The sequence below is a fragment of the Schistocerca piceifrons genome, chromosome 6 (assembly GCF_021461385.2).
Source record: "Schistocerca piceifrons isolate TAMUIC-IGC-003096 chromosome 6, iqSchPice1.1, whole genome shotgun sequence".
NCBI lineage: Eukaryota > Metazoa > Arthropoda > Insecta > Orthoptera > Acrididae > Schistocerca > Schistocerca piceifrons.
The window spans coordinates 421,889,133-421,906,295 of NC_060143.1; the positions used below are offsets into that span (position 1 = coordinate 421,889,133).

The following is a 17,163-nucleotide window of genomic DNA, read 5'->3' on the forward strand; positions in this document are numbered from 1 at the left end:
AAACCATACTCTCAACAACGTGATTTGGAGAGGTCCTTAGTACAATGTATCATTAAAACTACATATTTTTGTAATACATGGGTATTTTGTAAAACTTTCTGGTAATTCCAGTAACTGAAGATGGAATGTGCTGTGCTCAAAATGTTCTTTTTGAGGCAGATATAGCTCATTTGGAATCCTTTTAATAGATCCTACTCATAGAGGTTAAAATATAACCTAATTCATACATGGACTAGATTCTAACCGATCCTGCTTGACCCCACCAAAATTGACGAAAAGATATCAGATGCACTGTGACGAGGCTGTTACCCAATGGTATCGGGTGACCTCCGGCAAGGGCATCTGACGACTGTTGTGTCACTGTTAATGCAGCCTGTGTCTATCAAGGTGAGTGCTGCAATGGTCCATTCAAAAGGGGCACAATTGATATCTTTCTCAGTGTCATATGTGAGATTATGACCAGTCTCTACTGACCTCACCATTGACAGAGGGTTAACCTAATCTTCCTTCCTACATGTCACAAGTGGAAGAACTGTGGAGATAAAATTAATCTTAACAGTGGCAAAAACTTTTTGTAATAGTAGTTTTAAATAGTTGTTAACTTCTGGTTGCGCTGCAAGCATACGCATATATTTCTTTGCCTTTACAAATGTCTGCTTGTGTCTGTGTATGTGCGGATGGATATGTGTGTGTATGCGAGTGTATACCTGTCCTTTTTTCTCCCTAAGGTAAGTCTTTCCGCTCCCAGGATTGGAATGACTCCTTACCCTCTCCCTTAAAACCCACATCCTTTCGTCTTTCCCGCTCCTTCCCTCTTTCCTGATGAGGCAACAGTTTGTTGCAAAAGCTTGAATTTTGTGTGTATGTTTGTGTGTCTATCAACCTGCCAGCGCTTTCGTTCGGTAAGTTCCCACTTGGTTGCCCCCCCCCCCCCCCCCCCCCCCCCAAAAACCCCAGTAGTCCTCAGATCAGAGGTCTGGCAGGCACCAGCCAGTGGCCCAGTTCAGATGTCAGACATCTGGGATGATGATGATGATGATGATGATGATGATACAGAGCTGTTGCCAACCATGGATTGAAGAGCACCAGCTCCACCTGACTGCTAGTTATCTTTGCAGTATTTGCATTTTGCTGACTACTGTAGTTTGTCTTCCTGTACAAGACCTCACACTGCAAAGAGACAAAACAAAAAAAGAAAACTCAATGAATACTTGGAGAGGCAAGGCTTCCACTTTGTACACCATGTTTGGAGAGGCCCACCTGACAAGAAGTTAGGCACTAGTGCATTCATCCTCATACCTGAGGGAATTCCTTTTAGAAAAGGTCAAAATCGTGTGTTACTGCAGTGATATGAAGCCACATGTTCTACCCCAATGCGGTGTTTCAAATGCGAGTGGTTAGGATGTGCCCACCTAGTACACATATGACCCACTCTGTGGAGACTGTGTTGAATCACTTCACGAAAATTCACTATGTCTACTAACAGTGGATTGTCAGTTGCGGAAATGACCATTCCACCTCCCTGATCTCCTAATTTTGCTAACATACCCAACAAATGCAAAGTAAAGGAACTGAATCTTACTGACCATCTCTCATATTTTAAAGTTAGGAAAAAATATGATTGGTTGTATCCAGTCTCCATGGTATCAAGTTTTGCCACTACTGTGACCAGGTCATAATCAGTTGTGGTGTGTTACTCTCTCATCGTCAATGTCTGGCAGCCGTGCTAATAAATTTAATCATGGAAGCAGTAGGCCCTCCCTTCTTGTAGTTTTTGCAGCATGACCTTTAGGAACCACTCAGTGTAGCCAGATAAAGAAACATTCCTCCTCCTAGGACTACCAGCCAATGACAGGGTTTCCACTTGGTTGCCCTCCCCCCCCCCCCCCCCCCCCCCCAAAACCCCAGTAGTCCTCAGATCAGAGGTCTGGCAGGCACCAGCCAGTGGCTGAAAGACTCACAAACTATGGGTCTCAGGGCTCCAGTTCAACCATTCCTACACCCACAGTGGACAAGCCTTCCCTAGAATCTCGACTGCTGAAAGTGAAGGAGGAGGAGGAGGAGGAGGAGGAGGAGGAGGAGAAGGAGGAGGCTACTCAGGTGGCACCAGAGGTGCCAGATATCCCCAATGCCATTGGGTTCTGAACCATGATTTGTTGATGTGGTTGCATCCCCAGTGGTGATGGATGATGATCTGGGCTGTAACCAGTCCTCCTAGCCCTTTCATGCCTATTGAGGACATTCTCACCATGATGACCCAATGAAAGTGTAATGGATATTACTGTCACCTGCTGGAACAACTACTAATTTCCTCTTGCTCTGCAATCCGTGTTGCTCTCCAAGAAACACATTTCACTGATGACCATTCCTCAATGCTTTAAGGCTACTGTGCTTTCTGTTGGAGTCATACCAGGCCTGAGAGGTAGGGATGGGAAAAACCAACAGTTAAATCAGATACAAGTAATTTTTGCTATTTGTTTGGTCTTGATTATAACAGGTTTTTCTCACTTTTTACTAATAATCAGATAAAAACAAAGGAATATCAGTTTGCCACAGCAGCAGTGCTAAAATTTTGGATTTAACTAAAACTTTTTTTTAAAAAAAGTGATGTTTGTTTGCTTTCAAATATTTGATTATTATAGAAATCGAGAAAACCAACCAGCATTATTTTAATAACAATGTCTTCAGTTAGTGACTAGCAACAACAAATAAAAGAATCAGTACAGCATTGCAGAGACAGTAATGGACCTGTTGCCATGTGGCATGTAGCGTTGCCAGATCCAAAAACAGAAAAACTGGACTCTACATTATGTTTAGTTAGATTTTTTGTCCTAAAGGCCAAACTGTCTATTTTAAATAAAAATATTCATTTGTATATTTTTATCCATTTATTAATAACCAGCTGCAGTCCAGTTTTTACGAGACCAACCTTAAACTTACTTAAGCTATTGTGTATGATTTCATACACAATGGTAAGGAGACGTGGACTACAGAGTGTGCGGCAACTGTCATCGTAGGAAAGCTGGACAGAGCAGAAATGATTAGTCAACAAGTTAACACAACAGATAGATGATTTACTTAACTTGTTTCTCACCAAGCATATGAAGATTCATTACAAACAATGCAGCAAGCAATAGTGTCCAGCTCTCTTAATATCAGTGAGGACTATGCTTCCTGAAGTAAGCACGAGAAATGATGTCATAGTGAAGCAGCTCAAAGTGTCAATGGCTTGAGTGTTCGCTGCTGGCCACCCTTTATCATAGTGGCAGAGGGCAGTCATAGTCCAGAGTCACTGGAGGCACTGCTAAGGGGGCGTGCACCATCGGGTCCGCCAGATACTAGGCGACCCCTGTGGTGTCTGACTGAAACTTGAAATTTTGTTGCCAACCTAAAGATGCTGGTAGGTTGGTATTGATACATGATACCACATAGCAACACAAAGAACCTAAAGAAAACAATTGGCATACATTGTCATACTAAGCATCATTGTAAACACGCATCATTCGAGCAAACGTATCCAAACACCATATTAGTGGACATAAATATGGGTTGTGTGCACCCTTCACCTCTATGACAGCTTGAAGTCTTTGAGGGACACTTTCAATGACATGTCTGAATATCTGCAGAGAAATGACAACCTATTCTTCCTCAAGAGTTGAGAGCAGAGAAGCTGTGATGTATTTTGGGATCTGGAGTGATGTCAACATTCTAGCTCATCCCGAAGGTGTTCAGTTGTGCTCAGATCAGGACTCTAGGTAGGCCAGTTCATTTAGTGGACATTATTGTCCACAAAGCATTGCCTCACAGATGCTGCTTTGTGGCAGGATGCATTGTCAAACTGATCAAACAAGTCATCATTTCCAAACTGATCATCTACTGTACAAAGTACAAAATCCCATAAAATGTATTCATATCCTTCAGCATCTTGTGTTTACTTGAGCATGAAAAACACTCCCATACTCCAACACTACCTCCTCCGTACCTCACTGTTGGCACTACATATGATGGCTGTTAATGTTCTCCAGATGTCCGCTAAACCCGACACCTTCCATGGCATTGCTACGTAGTAAAGGATGATTCACGACCCCAAATTACTCATTGTCAGTCATCCATTGACGACTGGCATTTCTCTTTACACCACTTCAAATGTCACTTGGCACTGACAACAGAAGTGTGTGGCTTATGAAAAGCTACTCAAGTACTGTGCCCAATTATTTTTAAATCATTATGCACAGCCATTGCGTAAGCTGGACTGCTGGTAGCATTTTGGAACTACAGTGATTCCTTGTGCCAATTTCATATGATATTTTACTCACATTGTCCATAATTCTTAATGGTCCTGTCCATGAGTATATGGGGTTTGCATCATCTTGGTTTAGCTGTGTTTGTTCCTTCGTATGTCGAGAACCACGTCACGAACTGTGGTCTTCGGCAGCTGTACAAGGATTGGAATCTACCTGATGAAGTTGTTACTCTGGTGACATTCAGTGATAGTCTACATTTGAAGTAACTGAGCTCTCCTTTCTGTCTCACTCTAGTGTTCTGCTCCTCTTCTTATAACACAGTACTCACTGCCTTCTTCCACATGGGTAGGACCACCTCTCGTGGCATCTGATGGTCAATTCCACATTACAGGAAGTTGTCTGAATACTTTTTATCAGATACTGTATGCTGTGTGTTCTTTGAGGTACTGCTTGGAATATTTTATTAATTCTTCTATCATTTTTGGTGACTACTTGTCATTATTTTGCCCTAGGCTACTGGAAGTTGTTTCACCATTGCCATAATGTGCAAAAATTGTTGCTCTTGGATCAGGATTTTAAGATGTGGTACAAACTCTCAATGTTTTTACATCAGGAGACTTCAGTGTCTTCAGATGCATTGGAGCGTTGGACAGGAACCACTTTATAGAATTTGTGGCAGTATTGTTAGAGGCACTTTCCTTTAGCAAGATGAAATTGTTTCCACCTACATCTATGCTCCACAAACAACAACATGGTGCATGGTGGAGAGTATTTCATGTTTTACTGATTCCATTCCTACATAAACTGCTGGGGGTATTAAAACTGTGTTTGAGACAGAGATACCTCTGTTGGAGACATGCAAGTCAATACACAGCTTTACCCAATAGTTGCATTTCTAGGAAGCATTAGTTAACACTGATAGTACATTGATTTGTGTTATTTCAATTCAAAATTTGTTGATAAGGTTTACTAGATTCTCAATAATTTCCATGTTTCCAGTAACCATGATGTGGGAGTGGTGTTGGGTTCGATATGTGTACATGACAATATTCCAAAAATTACAAATTTTTTATTGTCAGCACAAAAATATGCATTGAAAACAAAACCCAATCAAGAATGGGACTCATGTTAAAATTTTATTACTACAATGTGTAAGAACCCAAAACTGTGAAATTATTAAAACAATATAAGGCAAAAATTTTATATAAAAGATCAAACAGCATGAACGGAATTAAAGAAATGGCCTTAAGGTGATAAATGTATAACATATCCATTTCTTTAAAAACATCAGCAGTAATAAAAATACTCTCATGTAATCTGAATTTCTAACTAGTATTTACACTATCTGAAATTAAAATCAGCATAACACAAAGTGTGCTAGAACACTCGTTCAAATGAGGGCAGCCAAGTGAGGTATACAAAAATCAAATCAAGCCATAAAACAGTAACTTATAATTACTCTGTATCACCCACAGCAATGGCCTCCCAAGGTAACACAAAGTATCTTAAATGCCAATTAATAATGAATACCAAGTGTTTGTACCAACATCATTCCCTTTGATTAGACACAGCATAACCCAGTGTAGCTTGGTAAAATAACAACTATCTAGTGGGAGTAACACCTGCAACCAACATCTTCAGTTCCTATTTTGGATGTATTACAGTAACCACGTGCCTGCCCTTCTCATCAGTTTTTTCCAAATGTTCCTCTCTTCGCTTATTGTGCAGAGAGCCAACTCATTCCTTATTTTATTGGTCCATTTATTTTTAAACATCCTTCTATAGTACCAAATTCTCTTTTCTTTACAAATTTTGCACATTCCATGTTTCACTTCCATTCAATTCTGTGCTGCAAATGTACATTCCCAGAAATGTATTGCTCAAATTAAAGCTATAGTCTTACACTAACAGACTACTTTTGGCCAGGAATGACTTCTGCAGCTGTACTAGTTTGCTTTGTATGTTGTCCTTCCTCTTATTTTGATTACTAAGTTGTATAATTCTTTGCCTGCTCTGCTTCGTGATTCTCATTTCTGTTACTTCTCATTTCTTTCATCTTTCTTAGATTTAATCTCAATCCACAGTTTGTGTTCATTAGACTATTCATTACAATTCAACATGCCCTGAATTCATTTTCTGTGGGAATGGCAATGTTGCCAGAGAATCTTATCACTAATAACCTGATTTCTGATCCCACTCACAAACCTTACTTTCATTTCTGTCATTGTTTTTTCTTTAGATAGATAGAAGAGTGGAGATGAAAGACTATATCAGAGTTCTAGTCCAGCCCTTCATGGTCTTAAATCTGTAATAGGTACAATTACTGATGTTTGTGCATGGATTCAAAAATTCTTGATTGCTGTTAAGGTAGAGGCCACCTTTGCTGATGGTGTTGATGTTTTTGTCGGCAGGTATGCAGCAGCAGCGGATGGTGGACACATTCCACCACTCATCACTGAGTAACTCGATTCCTAACAGCAGTGTGCTGAGGAAGGTGGCCAGCCTCACAGCAGATAAGAGTATGCTTGAGCAGAGGGTCAGGCGGCCACGCTTGGTGCCAGAGAACCTTGATTTCCAGATCTACCAGAAGTTCAAAGGTAAGATCAACTCCCCAGTTGCACCACATACTGATGATAATGGAAAGAGGAACACCATGAAGGAGCAGTCAAATATTAATCAAATTTTATTCACATAGCTGGTATAACTTCGATTCCATTTGAAACTTATGTCAGTCATCTATATCGGTATCAGTGTGACCTCCCATGCATATGAATACTCTTCTATTCATTGCAGGATGATAGCAAACAGTACCTTATGTCATACTGAGAAATTTATTGCTGTGTCTGAAATACATGCTTATCCACTCATGAAGATTGCTGGTTGGAGGTCGTTGTGATACTGCCTTGTGGTTATAATTAAAGTCCGACTATTCATGGAGGTCCAGTGTGATCTGCAGTTATCATATGACAATGAAACTCAGTATATATGTTGGTGGAGAAATACGGAAATGATTAGTGCTGGGAAAAAAAAATATTTAAAATTTTGGTCAGGTGCAAATCTGACACTTTACAACTTACCATCAATGTTTCTGCTGCTCTTATTGAACAAACTGTATAAGTGGCAGTTAATAATAAAATCATCGTGATGCCTTTCTCACTTGTTTGAACTTTTCGGGCCACATCCTGTTCCTAATCCATTCCATATGGAAACATTTCTAGATGTCTTTCTTGCATCTGCAGGACCAGTTAGCCAAAATTTGAACAAATTTTTTTCATTGTGAATCAGTTCCACATTAATGCATTAGAATATCTACAAAGTTTTGCTGCCACACAATAATTACAGCCTACATTTGGGATCTGTGAATAGCTGCAGTTTAATTATAATCAACCATTATGTCTTTGCATGATTCAACTGGAACATTCCATATATCCTGTTCATGAAAGGTATGAAAACAGGTTTCACCATCCTACCCATATACTGGTGAGCAAATCAATCCTGCGGCTATATACAGTAGCCCACCAGGGGCCTCATGATTCTTTCAGGAATTTGTAGGTGGCACGCATGGGACCTGGAGCTATTACGGACAATTCTTCCTTCCCTGGCTGCATTTCCTTCACCCTGCCCTCCCTCCCTATCTCCGATTCTTCCTTCTGGCCCCCTCCTTCCCCTCCCTCGGTGTTCTGATTTATATCGACCTGGCTATCCACCTGGTTTCTTGTATTTTCATGTTTCTTTCATCTTTTTTGGCATTTAGGTCCCTGCTTGAGATTTGATGGCCACTTCTAAATTTTCCATTTTTAGTGTGAACCATTTGGGGAAGAACTCCCTCCCTAGTGTCTACAGTGTGGATTGCTCTCCTCCCTCCCTTCCTTCCTCTCTCCCTTCCCCACTGTATAGCTTCCTTCTATCCTGCTAGGTCACCAGATGTGTAGTCAGTCTGTGTGGTGGGGCTGTTGCGTACCCATCTGACAACACAGGGATCACATTACTGATACCTGAGCTGTTCCCCCTCCGTGTATGTGAAGGGGTGGTTGCTTGTCTTCCTGGAGCATCGGAACTCCCAGCAATGGCAGCCATGCTAGATGGCCCTTGTTGTAGCTGGGTGGCACCCCAAGGGGAGAGCCCCTGATCGGAGTGGTATCAGGGAGAATGTTTGGCAGATGAAGTGTATCAAGCTGCAGAAATCTGGCAGTTCTCAAATGGCTGTCTCTTCAAATGGTGAGGATCATTGAATGCTGCTTTGTATGACCCAGCATATTTCCCTTTCCTGGCCACAGCATGGGAGGACGACCAGCCTCACCGTCTTGAGACAAAACCCTTTCCCCATTACCTCGTCTGTACTAGGGTGGATGGGGACACATTCACCCCCACAAAGTCATTGTTTTTTTGTGGAGAATACTGAGGAAAAGTTTGGTGACATGGAGTCTATTAGTAAGATGCGGTTGGGCTCGCTGTTGCTCAAAGCCTCTTCTGCTGTTCAATTTACATCTCTTCATGTTTGTGATTGTCTTCACAATATCCCAGTGTCTATTACTTCTTACCAATCTCTGAATATGGTGCAGAGAGTGATTTTTCATACAGACCTCATCCTGCAAAGTGATGAGGAACTTTGGGGCAATCTGGAGTGACGCAGTGTTCATTTTGTTTGACTTGTGCAGAAGTGTTTGTAACGTCCCTTAGCAAAAGACATATTTTGTAGTAAAGAGAAAATATTGAGCATCGTATTCTGTTATTGTATGGAATTATGTATTTTTTTTTTATTATTATTTATTTTAGATAATATCTGTGTCGGCGAGTACTGAAACCGCACAGACGATAAATATCATACACAGATGAAAAACATCACTAGTATAAATAATACAGCATGAACATTAATTTCTTTGTCTTCTTCTTGGAGTTACGGGAGTAAGATAGCCTGTGTCGCAGTTGTACATGCTAACGTAGTCTTCTTTTGTTATGGTTAAGCAATGTACGCCATTACGACTTATTTTTAAAAAAGGTGTGTATTGTAGATAAGTTAACATATTTGAATGTTTTGAATAGAGTTATTTAATGAAACCTTGCATTATTATTTGTAGTAGCTTGCTTAAATTATTATCCCATCCTTTTAAGACATTTTCAGTTATTTAAATATTATCCGTGGTGCAGAGCTGCGGTACGAACGAACAAGCCGCTGCCGCGGCGCATTCAAACTGCACTAAAAGAAATCGATCATACCGCAAAGAAGCGGGAAGGTAATAGTGAAATAAAATAATCTCTTTCAGCTTCCGGACTTGCAGAGCAGAGCAGCAGATTTTATGATGTGTTTTGCAGGTTGATGCGGGCTGCTGATAATATATTGCTAACAGTACAAAAGAGATAATTTACCTTCGTAACATAATAGGAATTTTGTTGTGCTTAGTTCTGGTCTGGCAAACCTTATAGTGAAAACGTATTTTTCTCCGATAATAGTCTCATGTTCTTGTGCTAGTCGTGGTAATTATTGGTGTTTTACGCTTAACAAAAATCCACTGCAAAATGTTGAGCAATCTTTGCGAACTGTAACATCAGTATTTCATAACAAAGTAATTTTCATTCTCAATAACTATAAAGTAGGGAAGATATGTTGATTTTTTTATAGTGAGTTACAGTAACCAAAAAGTTCCTTTAATAGAAAGCCAGATACAGAACAATAAGAACCCAATATATTCTGTTTTGTTGAAAATTAATGATTATAAAGAAATTCTTGGCACAGCATTACTAAAAGGTGTTTCGCGGCTCTTTTCGTATATGCGTTATTACGCGAGCAATAACAAAAACAAAACCAAAATAAATAGAAAAGAGTACATATATATATTTACGTCAAAAAACGCGAAATGTTGCAAAGACAACCATACTGACACCAGCACCTTCATTCTGGTTTCTGAGGGGGTACCTCCTAGAGAAGGTTTAGGTTATGTGCTAAAGACGTGATGTGTAGCCATACATCCCACCACTCGTGAAGTGTTTTTGGTGCTTGTGGTTTGGGCATATGTCTTCCCGCTACGTGACAGATCCTCTGTGAGGTAATTGTGGACACCCACTCCATGAGGGAAGCCCCTGTGTTTCGCCACCTGCCTGTGTGTCAGTTTCCATTATCGCCACTACCCTCATTTGCCACATTGCCTGGCTTACAAGAGACAAAAGAATATCCAAGAGTAAAGTCCCTGGATCATCTGCCTTACACTGAGGCTAGCCAGAAGTATGAAAAACTCCATCTAATGTCACTATTTTCCACTTTTGCCTCTGTTAAAATCTTTCCCCTCTTACCCCAGACCCATCCCCCCTCTCCCATCCTCCTCCCCCTCCCCTGTAGTTCCCACGACCTCCCATCCAGGAGCCACTCTCTATCCCTGGCTGAAGAAGTGCCCACCTTCTTCAGCACCTGCCAGTTATTGGGCCCCCTCCCAGCAACCCTTTCCCCAATGTCTCTCAGGCTGGAAGACTCCTACCACCACTCAGTCACGAGAAGCACCATCTGTGCCTGGACTCTTCACATGATCATCCAGTGAAATTGAAATGGACAGTATCATCACCTACCGGAAATACAAAGTCTTGTCGTCTCCTATTCTGCATTCTGTCTTGTTCTTCAAGAAATGCATTTCCATGATGATCACTCTCCAACACTTCATGATTATCGGGTGTTCTGTCAGAACTGTGCCTGCCCTGGGGTAGCAACTGGCGGGGTCTGCACTTCGGTTCATTTCTATCTCATTATTGACTGGATCTCCCTATGTACCAACTTGGAAGCAATAGTGGTTTGAGTGCAAATGACTCGGGCAATCATCATTTGTAATGTTTCCTTCCCTCCAGGTAGGCCACTCCCTTCATTGAACTGACTGCCTTAATCCAGCAACTCCTGCCCCTGTTTCTCTTCCTTGGGAACTCAATGCCCACCACCTACTGTGGGGGAATGTCACTTCACTGGTTAGGGGTCACCAAAATGACCAGCTTATTACTGACCTCAGTTTGTGACTCCTCAGTGATGGTTCCCCTACCCACTTCAGTGTTGCTCATGGGACCTTTTCTGCTACTGATCTCATGGTCTCCTCCCCTGCTCTCGTGGGTTCCCTACATTGGTCATCCCATGATGACCTTGGTGACAGTGAACACTTCCTGGTGATTCTGTCATTCCCCTGCTGCTTCCAGGCAGACAGGCCCCTACATTGGGCATTCTGCAGGGCCAGTTGGCCTTTACATACATCTGCTGTGCACTTCAACAACTTCCTCTCGAATTCCACTGGTGCAATCATGCAAGGCATCTCTGCCACTATTCTTCATTCTGCTGACACTGCTGTCCCTCTATAAGGAGGTCCTTCTTATCGTCAACCAGTACCATGGTGACCAAGGTGTTGCAGTTCCTGGCCAGGACTCTGATAGGTGATGCAACAATTTAAGCGACACCCTTCAGAGACCAACCTCCTTGAGTAAAAAGGTGTGTTTTTCATCCCTGGAGACCATCACATTTTAGTTACCCTCCATGACTGAGGTTTCCATTGTCCAATTCCGATTTTTATCCACGAGTTTTTATCTCACCAGCTCTTCCAGGTTTGATTTGTCACTTCACTCAACACTCTTCAGATTCAGGAGAACGGTATCCCACAGGGTTCTGTGCTAAACATCACTCTCTTCTTCATAGCGATCAATGGGCTAGTAATCTCTGCTGAGCCTCTGGTTACCCCAGTATTGTGTGTTGACAATTTTTGCATCTGGTGCAGCTCCCACTCAGTAGGATCTGCTGAGCACCGGCTTCAAGGTGCCATTGGATGGGCCTCTGTGTGGGCCACCTCCCATGGATTCCAGTTTTCTCTCTGCAAAATGTGTTGTGCATTTTTTTTTTGTTGACCTACTGTACACCTAAATCTTTAACTTTATTTAAACGACCATCTCCTTGATGTTGTAGCAAAGTCCCGTTTCTTGGGCTTTATTTTTGATAAAAAGCTTACATGGCTACCCCACATTCACCCCCCCCCCCCCCCCCAGGGGGTCCACAACTCTTTTGTGGATACGTGCGTAGCGAGCACAGGACCCCGAGCTAATGTGGCCCTCCTTCCTTTCTGGGCTGCATACCTTACTTTTCCGCATCCTTCCCTATCCCCATCTTCAACCCCCTCCCCTCACCTCTTGCTCTTTCCTTCCCTTTCTCCCCCTCTGGGAGTATGGTTTGTGCCTACGTCTGGAGACAGATGCTCATAAATGTAACGCATTCTTCGCCTTCTCTACTTGTATGTCTTCATCCTCCTTTGTCCATCTCTTTTCCTTACCTCTTCTCTTTACCCTTTCTCCACTGCGGCGTTTGAGACCTCTCTTCTTTCCTTTCCCTTTCTTTGTTTTTCCCTTTCCCTTTCTCTTTTTTCCTCCCTGTGTGTGTCTGAAGGCCGACCCACGCATTTTTGTGCGTAGCCAGTGACAGGGTAACGTGTAATTCCCCACCCCGGGTAGACAGGTAGGACACGTGCGTACCCCCTGGTAACGGCCAGGCCCAGGCAGGGGTGATTACGCGAGCTGATACCTTCCGAAAGTGCCGATTGGTCCCTCCGTCTGTTTGTCGGGAGGTGTGACCTGAGGTGTGAACAATCACCTAAGGCGGGAGTGCCCTCAGAGAGGGCCCCCACAAGGGAGGAGTGCGCCATCGGAGACGCCGGTAATCATGGGGGATTCTTCCGCAATGGTTTCCTCACCTTCCACTATGTCTGCTCACAAGCGTAAGTTCACTGAGTCTCAGCCACAGACAGTTCTTCCATCGTTGCCACAGTTCCTTGTTGTTTCTTGGTCTGACGAAGGTCACGACTTCTCCACGGTCAACCCTTTCATTATTCAGAAAGGTGTCGACGCAATTGCAGGTCCTGTAAAGTCTTGTTCCATATTACGGGATGGCACCTTGTTGTTAGAAACAGTCAGTGCCCTCCAGCACAAAAATTGCTGCGTACTTCACTGCTCCACACCTTCCCTGTCCGGGTTGAAGCACACCGCACTTTAAATTCCTCGCGTGGAGTCGTTTCTACATGCTACCTCGATGGATTGTCTGACGAAGAAATTCAGCACTACCTGTCTGACCAGGGCGTAACGGCTGTTCATAGAGTTATGAAAAGGGTTGACACGAACATCATTCCAACCTGCACTGTCTTCTTGACATTTGACAAAGTTCAACTCCCATCGAAAATCAAAGCAGGCTATGAGATAATTTCCGTTTGCCCTTACGTCCCAAACCCTACGCATTGCAATCGGTGTCAGTGGTTCAATCACACCAGCCAGTCCTGTTCCAATCCGGCCAAATGTGTTACGTGTGGCAAGGATGCCCATGAGGGTGCTTGTCCACCTCCATCCCCGCGCTGCATGAACTGTATGGGTGACCACGCTGCTTCCTCTCGAGATTGCCCCATTTTTTAAAGACAAAAAGCTCATCCAGGAAATCAGAGTGAAGGAAAAGGTGTCGACCTTCGCTGCTTGAAAATTATTCGCCAGTCAACAGCCTACCGTGCCTCAGACAGGAAAATACAGCACTGTCTGTGCTTCGCCTTGGCCAACAAAGGAGGTGGCCACGCAGACTTGCGACCTCGCCTTTAGTGCCACGGTCGTCAGATCGGCCAGCGCAAAGATCGCCCGTTCAACCTCACCACTTTCGCCTGTCCACTCTATGGCTCACCCTTCATTGGGTTCTGCTAAATCTCGAGCCCAAAAGTCAGACACCAAGATTTCGAAAAAAGAGCATACTTGTGAAGACTTTTTACGTACCCCCACTTCACAACCATCGGTTCCACCTCCTTCTAAACATCATATTTCCAAGAAGGCTACTAAGAAACCCAGTTCATCTCCTTCTCCACCAAGGTGTGTCCCATCTACAGCACCACCTGGCGGAAATCGCCCTCGGCCGTCTTCCGTGTCACCGAGGCGCACTGCTGGCGGCCGATCAACTGGCCGATCACTGGTGGCAGGAGCTGCTCCTGAAAAACTTATGGATCAGGATCTTCTGCCTTCGGCTGAATGCCATTCCATGCTGTTGGTCGCAAGCTCTGAGCAGTCGATGAGTTGACAGCAGCGTTGATCACATTCCTCCATTTTCTGTTCACCCTATGTCCATTATCCACTGGAATATCCACGGCATTCGAGCCAATCAGGATGAATTGTCGATCCTCTTACGTTCCTACTCGCTGGTCATCTTCTGTCTTCAGGAAGCTAAGCTGCGTCCCCATGACCGCTTTGTTCTCCCCCATTTTCAGTCCGTCAGATTTGATCTCCCTTCTGTTGAAGGCACTCCAGCCCATGGAGGACTCATGATTCTTCTCCATGATACTCTCCATTATCACCCAATCCCCTTAAACAGTTACTTCCAAGCTGTCGCCGTCCGTCTTTCCCTTTCTGGATACACGTTCTCTCTTTGTACGGTATACATTCCATCATCCACACCAATGGCACGAGCTGATCTCCTTCATCTTCTTGGTCAGCTTCCACCCGCCTATATGCTGGTTGGGGACTTCAATGCCCACCATCCGCTTTGGGGTTCTCCACATCCTTGTCCACGTGGCTCACTATTGCTAGACGTCTTCCACCAAGCGGATCTAGTTTGCCTCAACAATGGGGTCCCTACATTTTTGTCTGCCTCCACGACAAATTTCTCTCACTCGGACCTTTTGGTCGGTACTGTTCCGCTAGCTCGGCGCTTCGAATGGTTCGCCCTTGACGATACACACTCGAGTGACCACTTTCCATGTGTCCTTAGACTGCAACCTCAACTGCCATATATGCGCCCGCGACGCTGGAAGTTTGCCCAAGCCGATTGGACACATTTTCGTCTCTAGCGAAATTCGATGAACGTCACCTTCCCAGCGTCGACGATGAGGTCACACATATTACCAATGTTATGCTTACAGCTGCGGAACATTCAATACCATGCACCTCCGAATTGCCCCGGCGCCCCCCGAGTTCCTTGGTGGAACGAGGCGTGCCATGATGCAATACGTGAGCGGCGACGTGCTCTTCGCGTCTTCCGCCTCCATCCAACTTTGGCCAACTGTATCCACTATAAGCAGTTCCGTGAGCGATGCCGTTGCATCATCCGCGATAGCAAGAAGGGAAGCTGGAAATTCTTTATTAGCTCATTTAATACCTTCACTCCCTCCTCAGAAGTTTGGAGTCGGCTTCGACGGTTATCAGGTGCACCTAGTTTCTCCTTGGTTTCTGGGCATGATACATTAGTGGACGCCGTCGCAATTTCTAACTCATTGGGTCAGCACTTTGCTGAGATTTCGAGCTCTTCAAATTACCTGCCAGCGTTTCTCCCGAAGAAACATGCAGTGGAAGTGCGACCTCTTGCTTTCTCCTCTCAAAATCGCGAGAGCTACAATACTGTTTTCTCCATGCGGGAACTCCAACATGCATTCTCTTTTTCTCACTACTCTGCCCCAGGACCGGATGGTATCCACGTCCAAATGTTGCTGCATTTACCAACCCATAGTCTGTGTTACATCCTTTGCCTTTATAATCGAATTTGGACTGACAGTACGTTTCCCAGATGATGGCGGGAAGCTATTGTCGTTCCTGTTCCGAAACCTGGAAAGGACAAACATCTCCCCTCTAGCTATTGCCCCATTTCTCTCATGAGTAGTGTATGTAAGGTTTTGGAGCGTATGGTGAATTGCCGTTTAGCTTGGTGGCTGGAGTCCCGAAGTCTTTTAACACCTGCCCAATGCGGATTCCGAAAGCATCGTTCTGCAGTTGACCATCTTGTTGCTCTCTCCACTTATATCATGAACAATTTTCTCCGGAAACGCCTAACAGTAGCAATATTATTTGATCTGGAGAGAGCATACGATACCTGTTGGAGGACAGGCATCCTCCGCACACTGTTCTCTTGGGGCTTTCGAGGTCGGCTGCCCCTTTTTCTTCACGAATTTATGGCAGAGCGCACATTTAGAGTGCGGGTGAACACTACTCTCTCTCCCGTACTTTCTCCCAAGAAAACGAGGTACCCCAGGGCTCCATGCTGAGTGTTGTACTGTTTGCCATTGCCATAAATCCAATTATGGATTGTCTCCTTCCTGATGTCTCGGGCTCCCTCTTTGTGGACGATTTTGCGATCTACTACAGCTCTCAACGGACCAGCCTTCTTGAACGACGTCTTCAAGGATGTCTCGATTGCCTCCACTCTTGGAGCTTTGAAACCGGCTTCTGTTTTTCTCCCAGTAAGACCGTTTGTGTTAATTTATGGCGATGTAAGGAGTTTCTTCCACCCTCCTTACATCTAGGACCTGTCATCCTTCCGTTTTTGGACGTCACTAAATTCTTGGGTCTTATGTTTGACAGAAAACTGTGCTGGTCCTCCCACGTTTCCTATCTTTTGGCTCGCTGTCTGCGATCCCTCAACACCCTCTGTGTCCTGAATGGTACCTCCTGGGGAGCGGACCGAGTGGTCCTTCTCCGCCTCTATCGTGCCTTAGTGCGCTCGAAATTGGACTATGGAAGCATAGTTTACTCCTCTGCTTGGTCGTCTATTCTTCGGCATCTCGACTCTATCCACCACCGTGGATTACGTTTTGTGTCTGGAGCTTTTTACACCAGCCCTGTGGAAAGCCTTTATGCTGAGACTGCTCGCCGATTGGACAGCGGAGGTTCAGCAGTCCTCCTGAGTCGTTATGCTAGCCATCTGTCTTCCATGCCTGCTAATCCAGCCCATGACATTTTTTTCAACGCCTCCTTTGATGTAGGGTATGCAGGCCAACCCTCCTCACTACTACCACTGGGAGTCCGCTTCCGTCAACTGCTCCATTCTCTTTCCTTCCGCTTTCCTAAAACCTTCTTGACAACTTGGGGTACAGCACCGCCTTGGCTCCATCCCCGGATCTGCCTGCTCCGTGACCTTTGTCAGTTTCCCAAGGATGGTACCCCTTCACTTGTTTATTTT

At 44.2% G+C, this 17,163-nt stretch overlaps 1 protein-coding gene across 1 annotated transcript in view; it reads left to right on the forward strand.

The window, feature by feature from the left end:
• The first annotated feature begins 5,721 nt into the window (after window positions 1-5,721).
• The window catches only part of LOC124803359 (formin-2-like), a 237,603-nt gene continuing 226,161 nt past the window's right edge, over window positions 5,722-17,163 (forward strand). Inside the window, exons 1-2 of the mRNA XM_047264544.1 lie at window positions 5,722-5,734; window positions 6,656-6,841. Of these exons, the coding sequence (XP_047120500.1) occupies window positions 5,722-5,734; window positions 6,656-6,841 (199 nt within the window). The remainder of the gene's footprint in view (window positions 5,735-6,655; window positions 6,842-17,163) is intronic.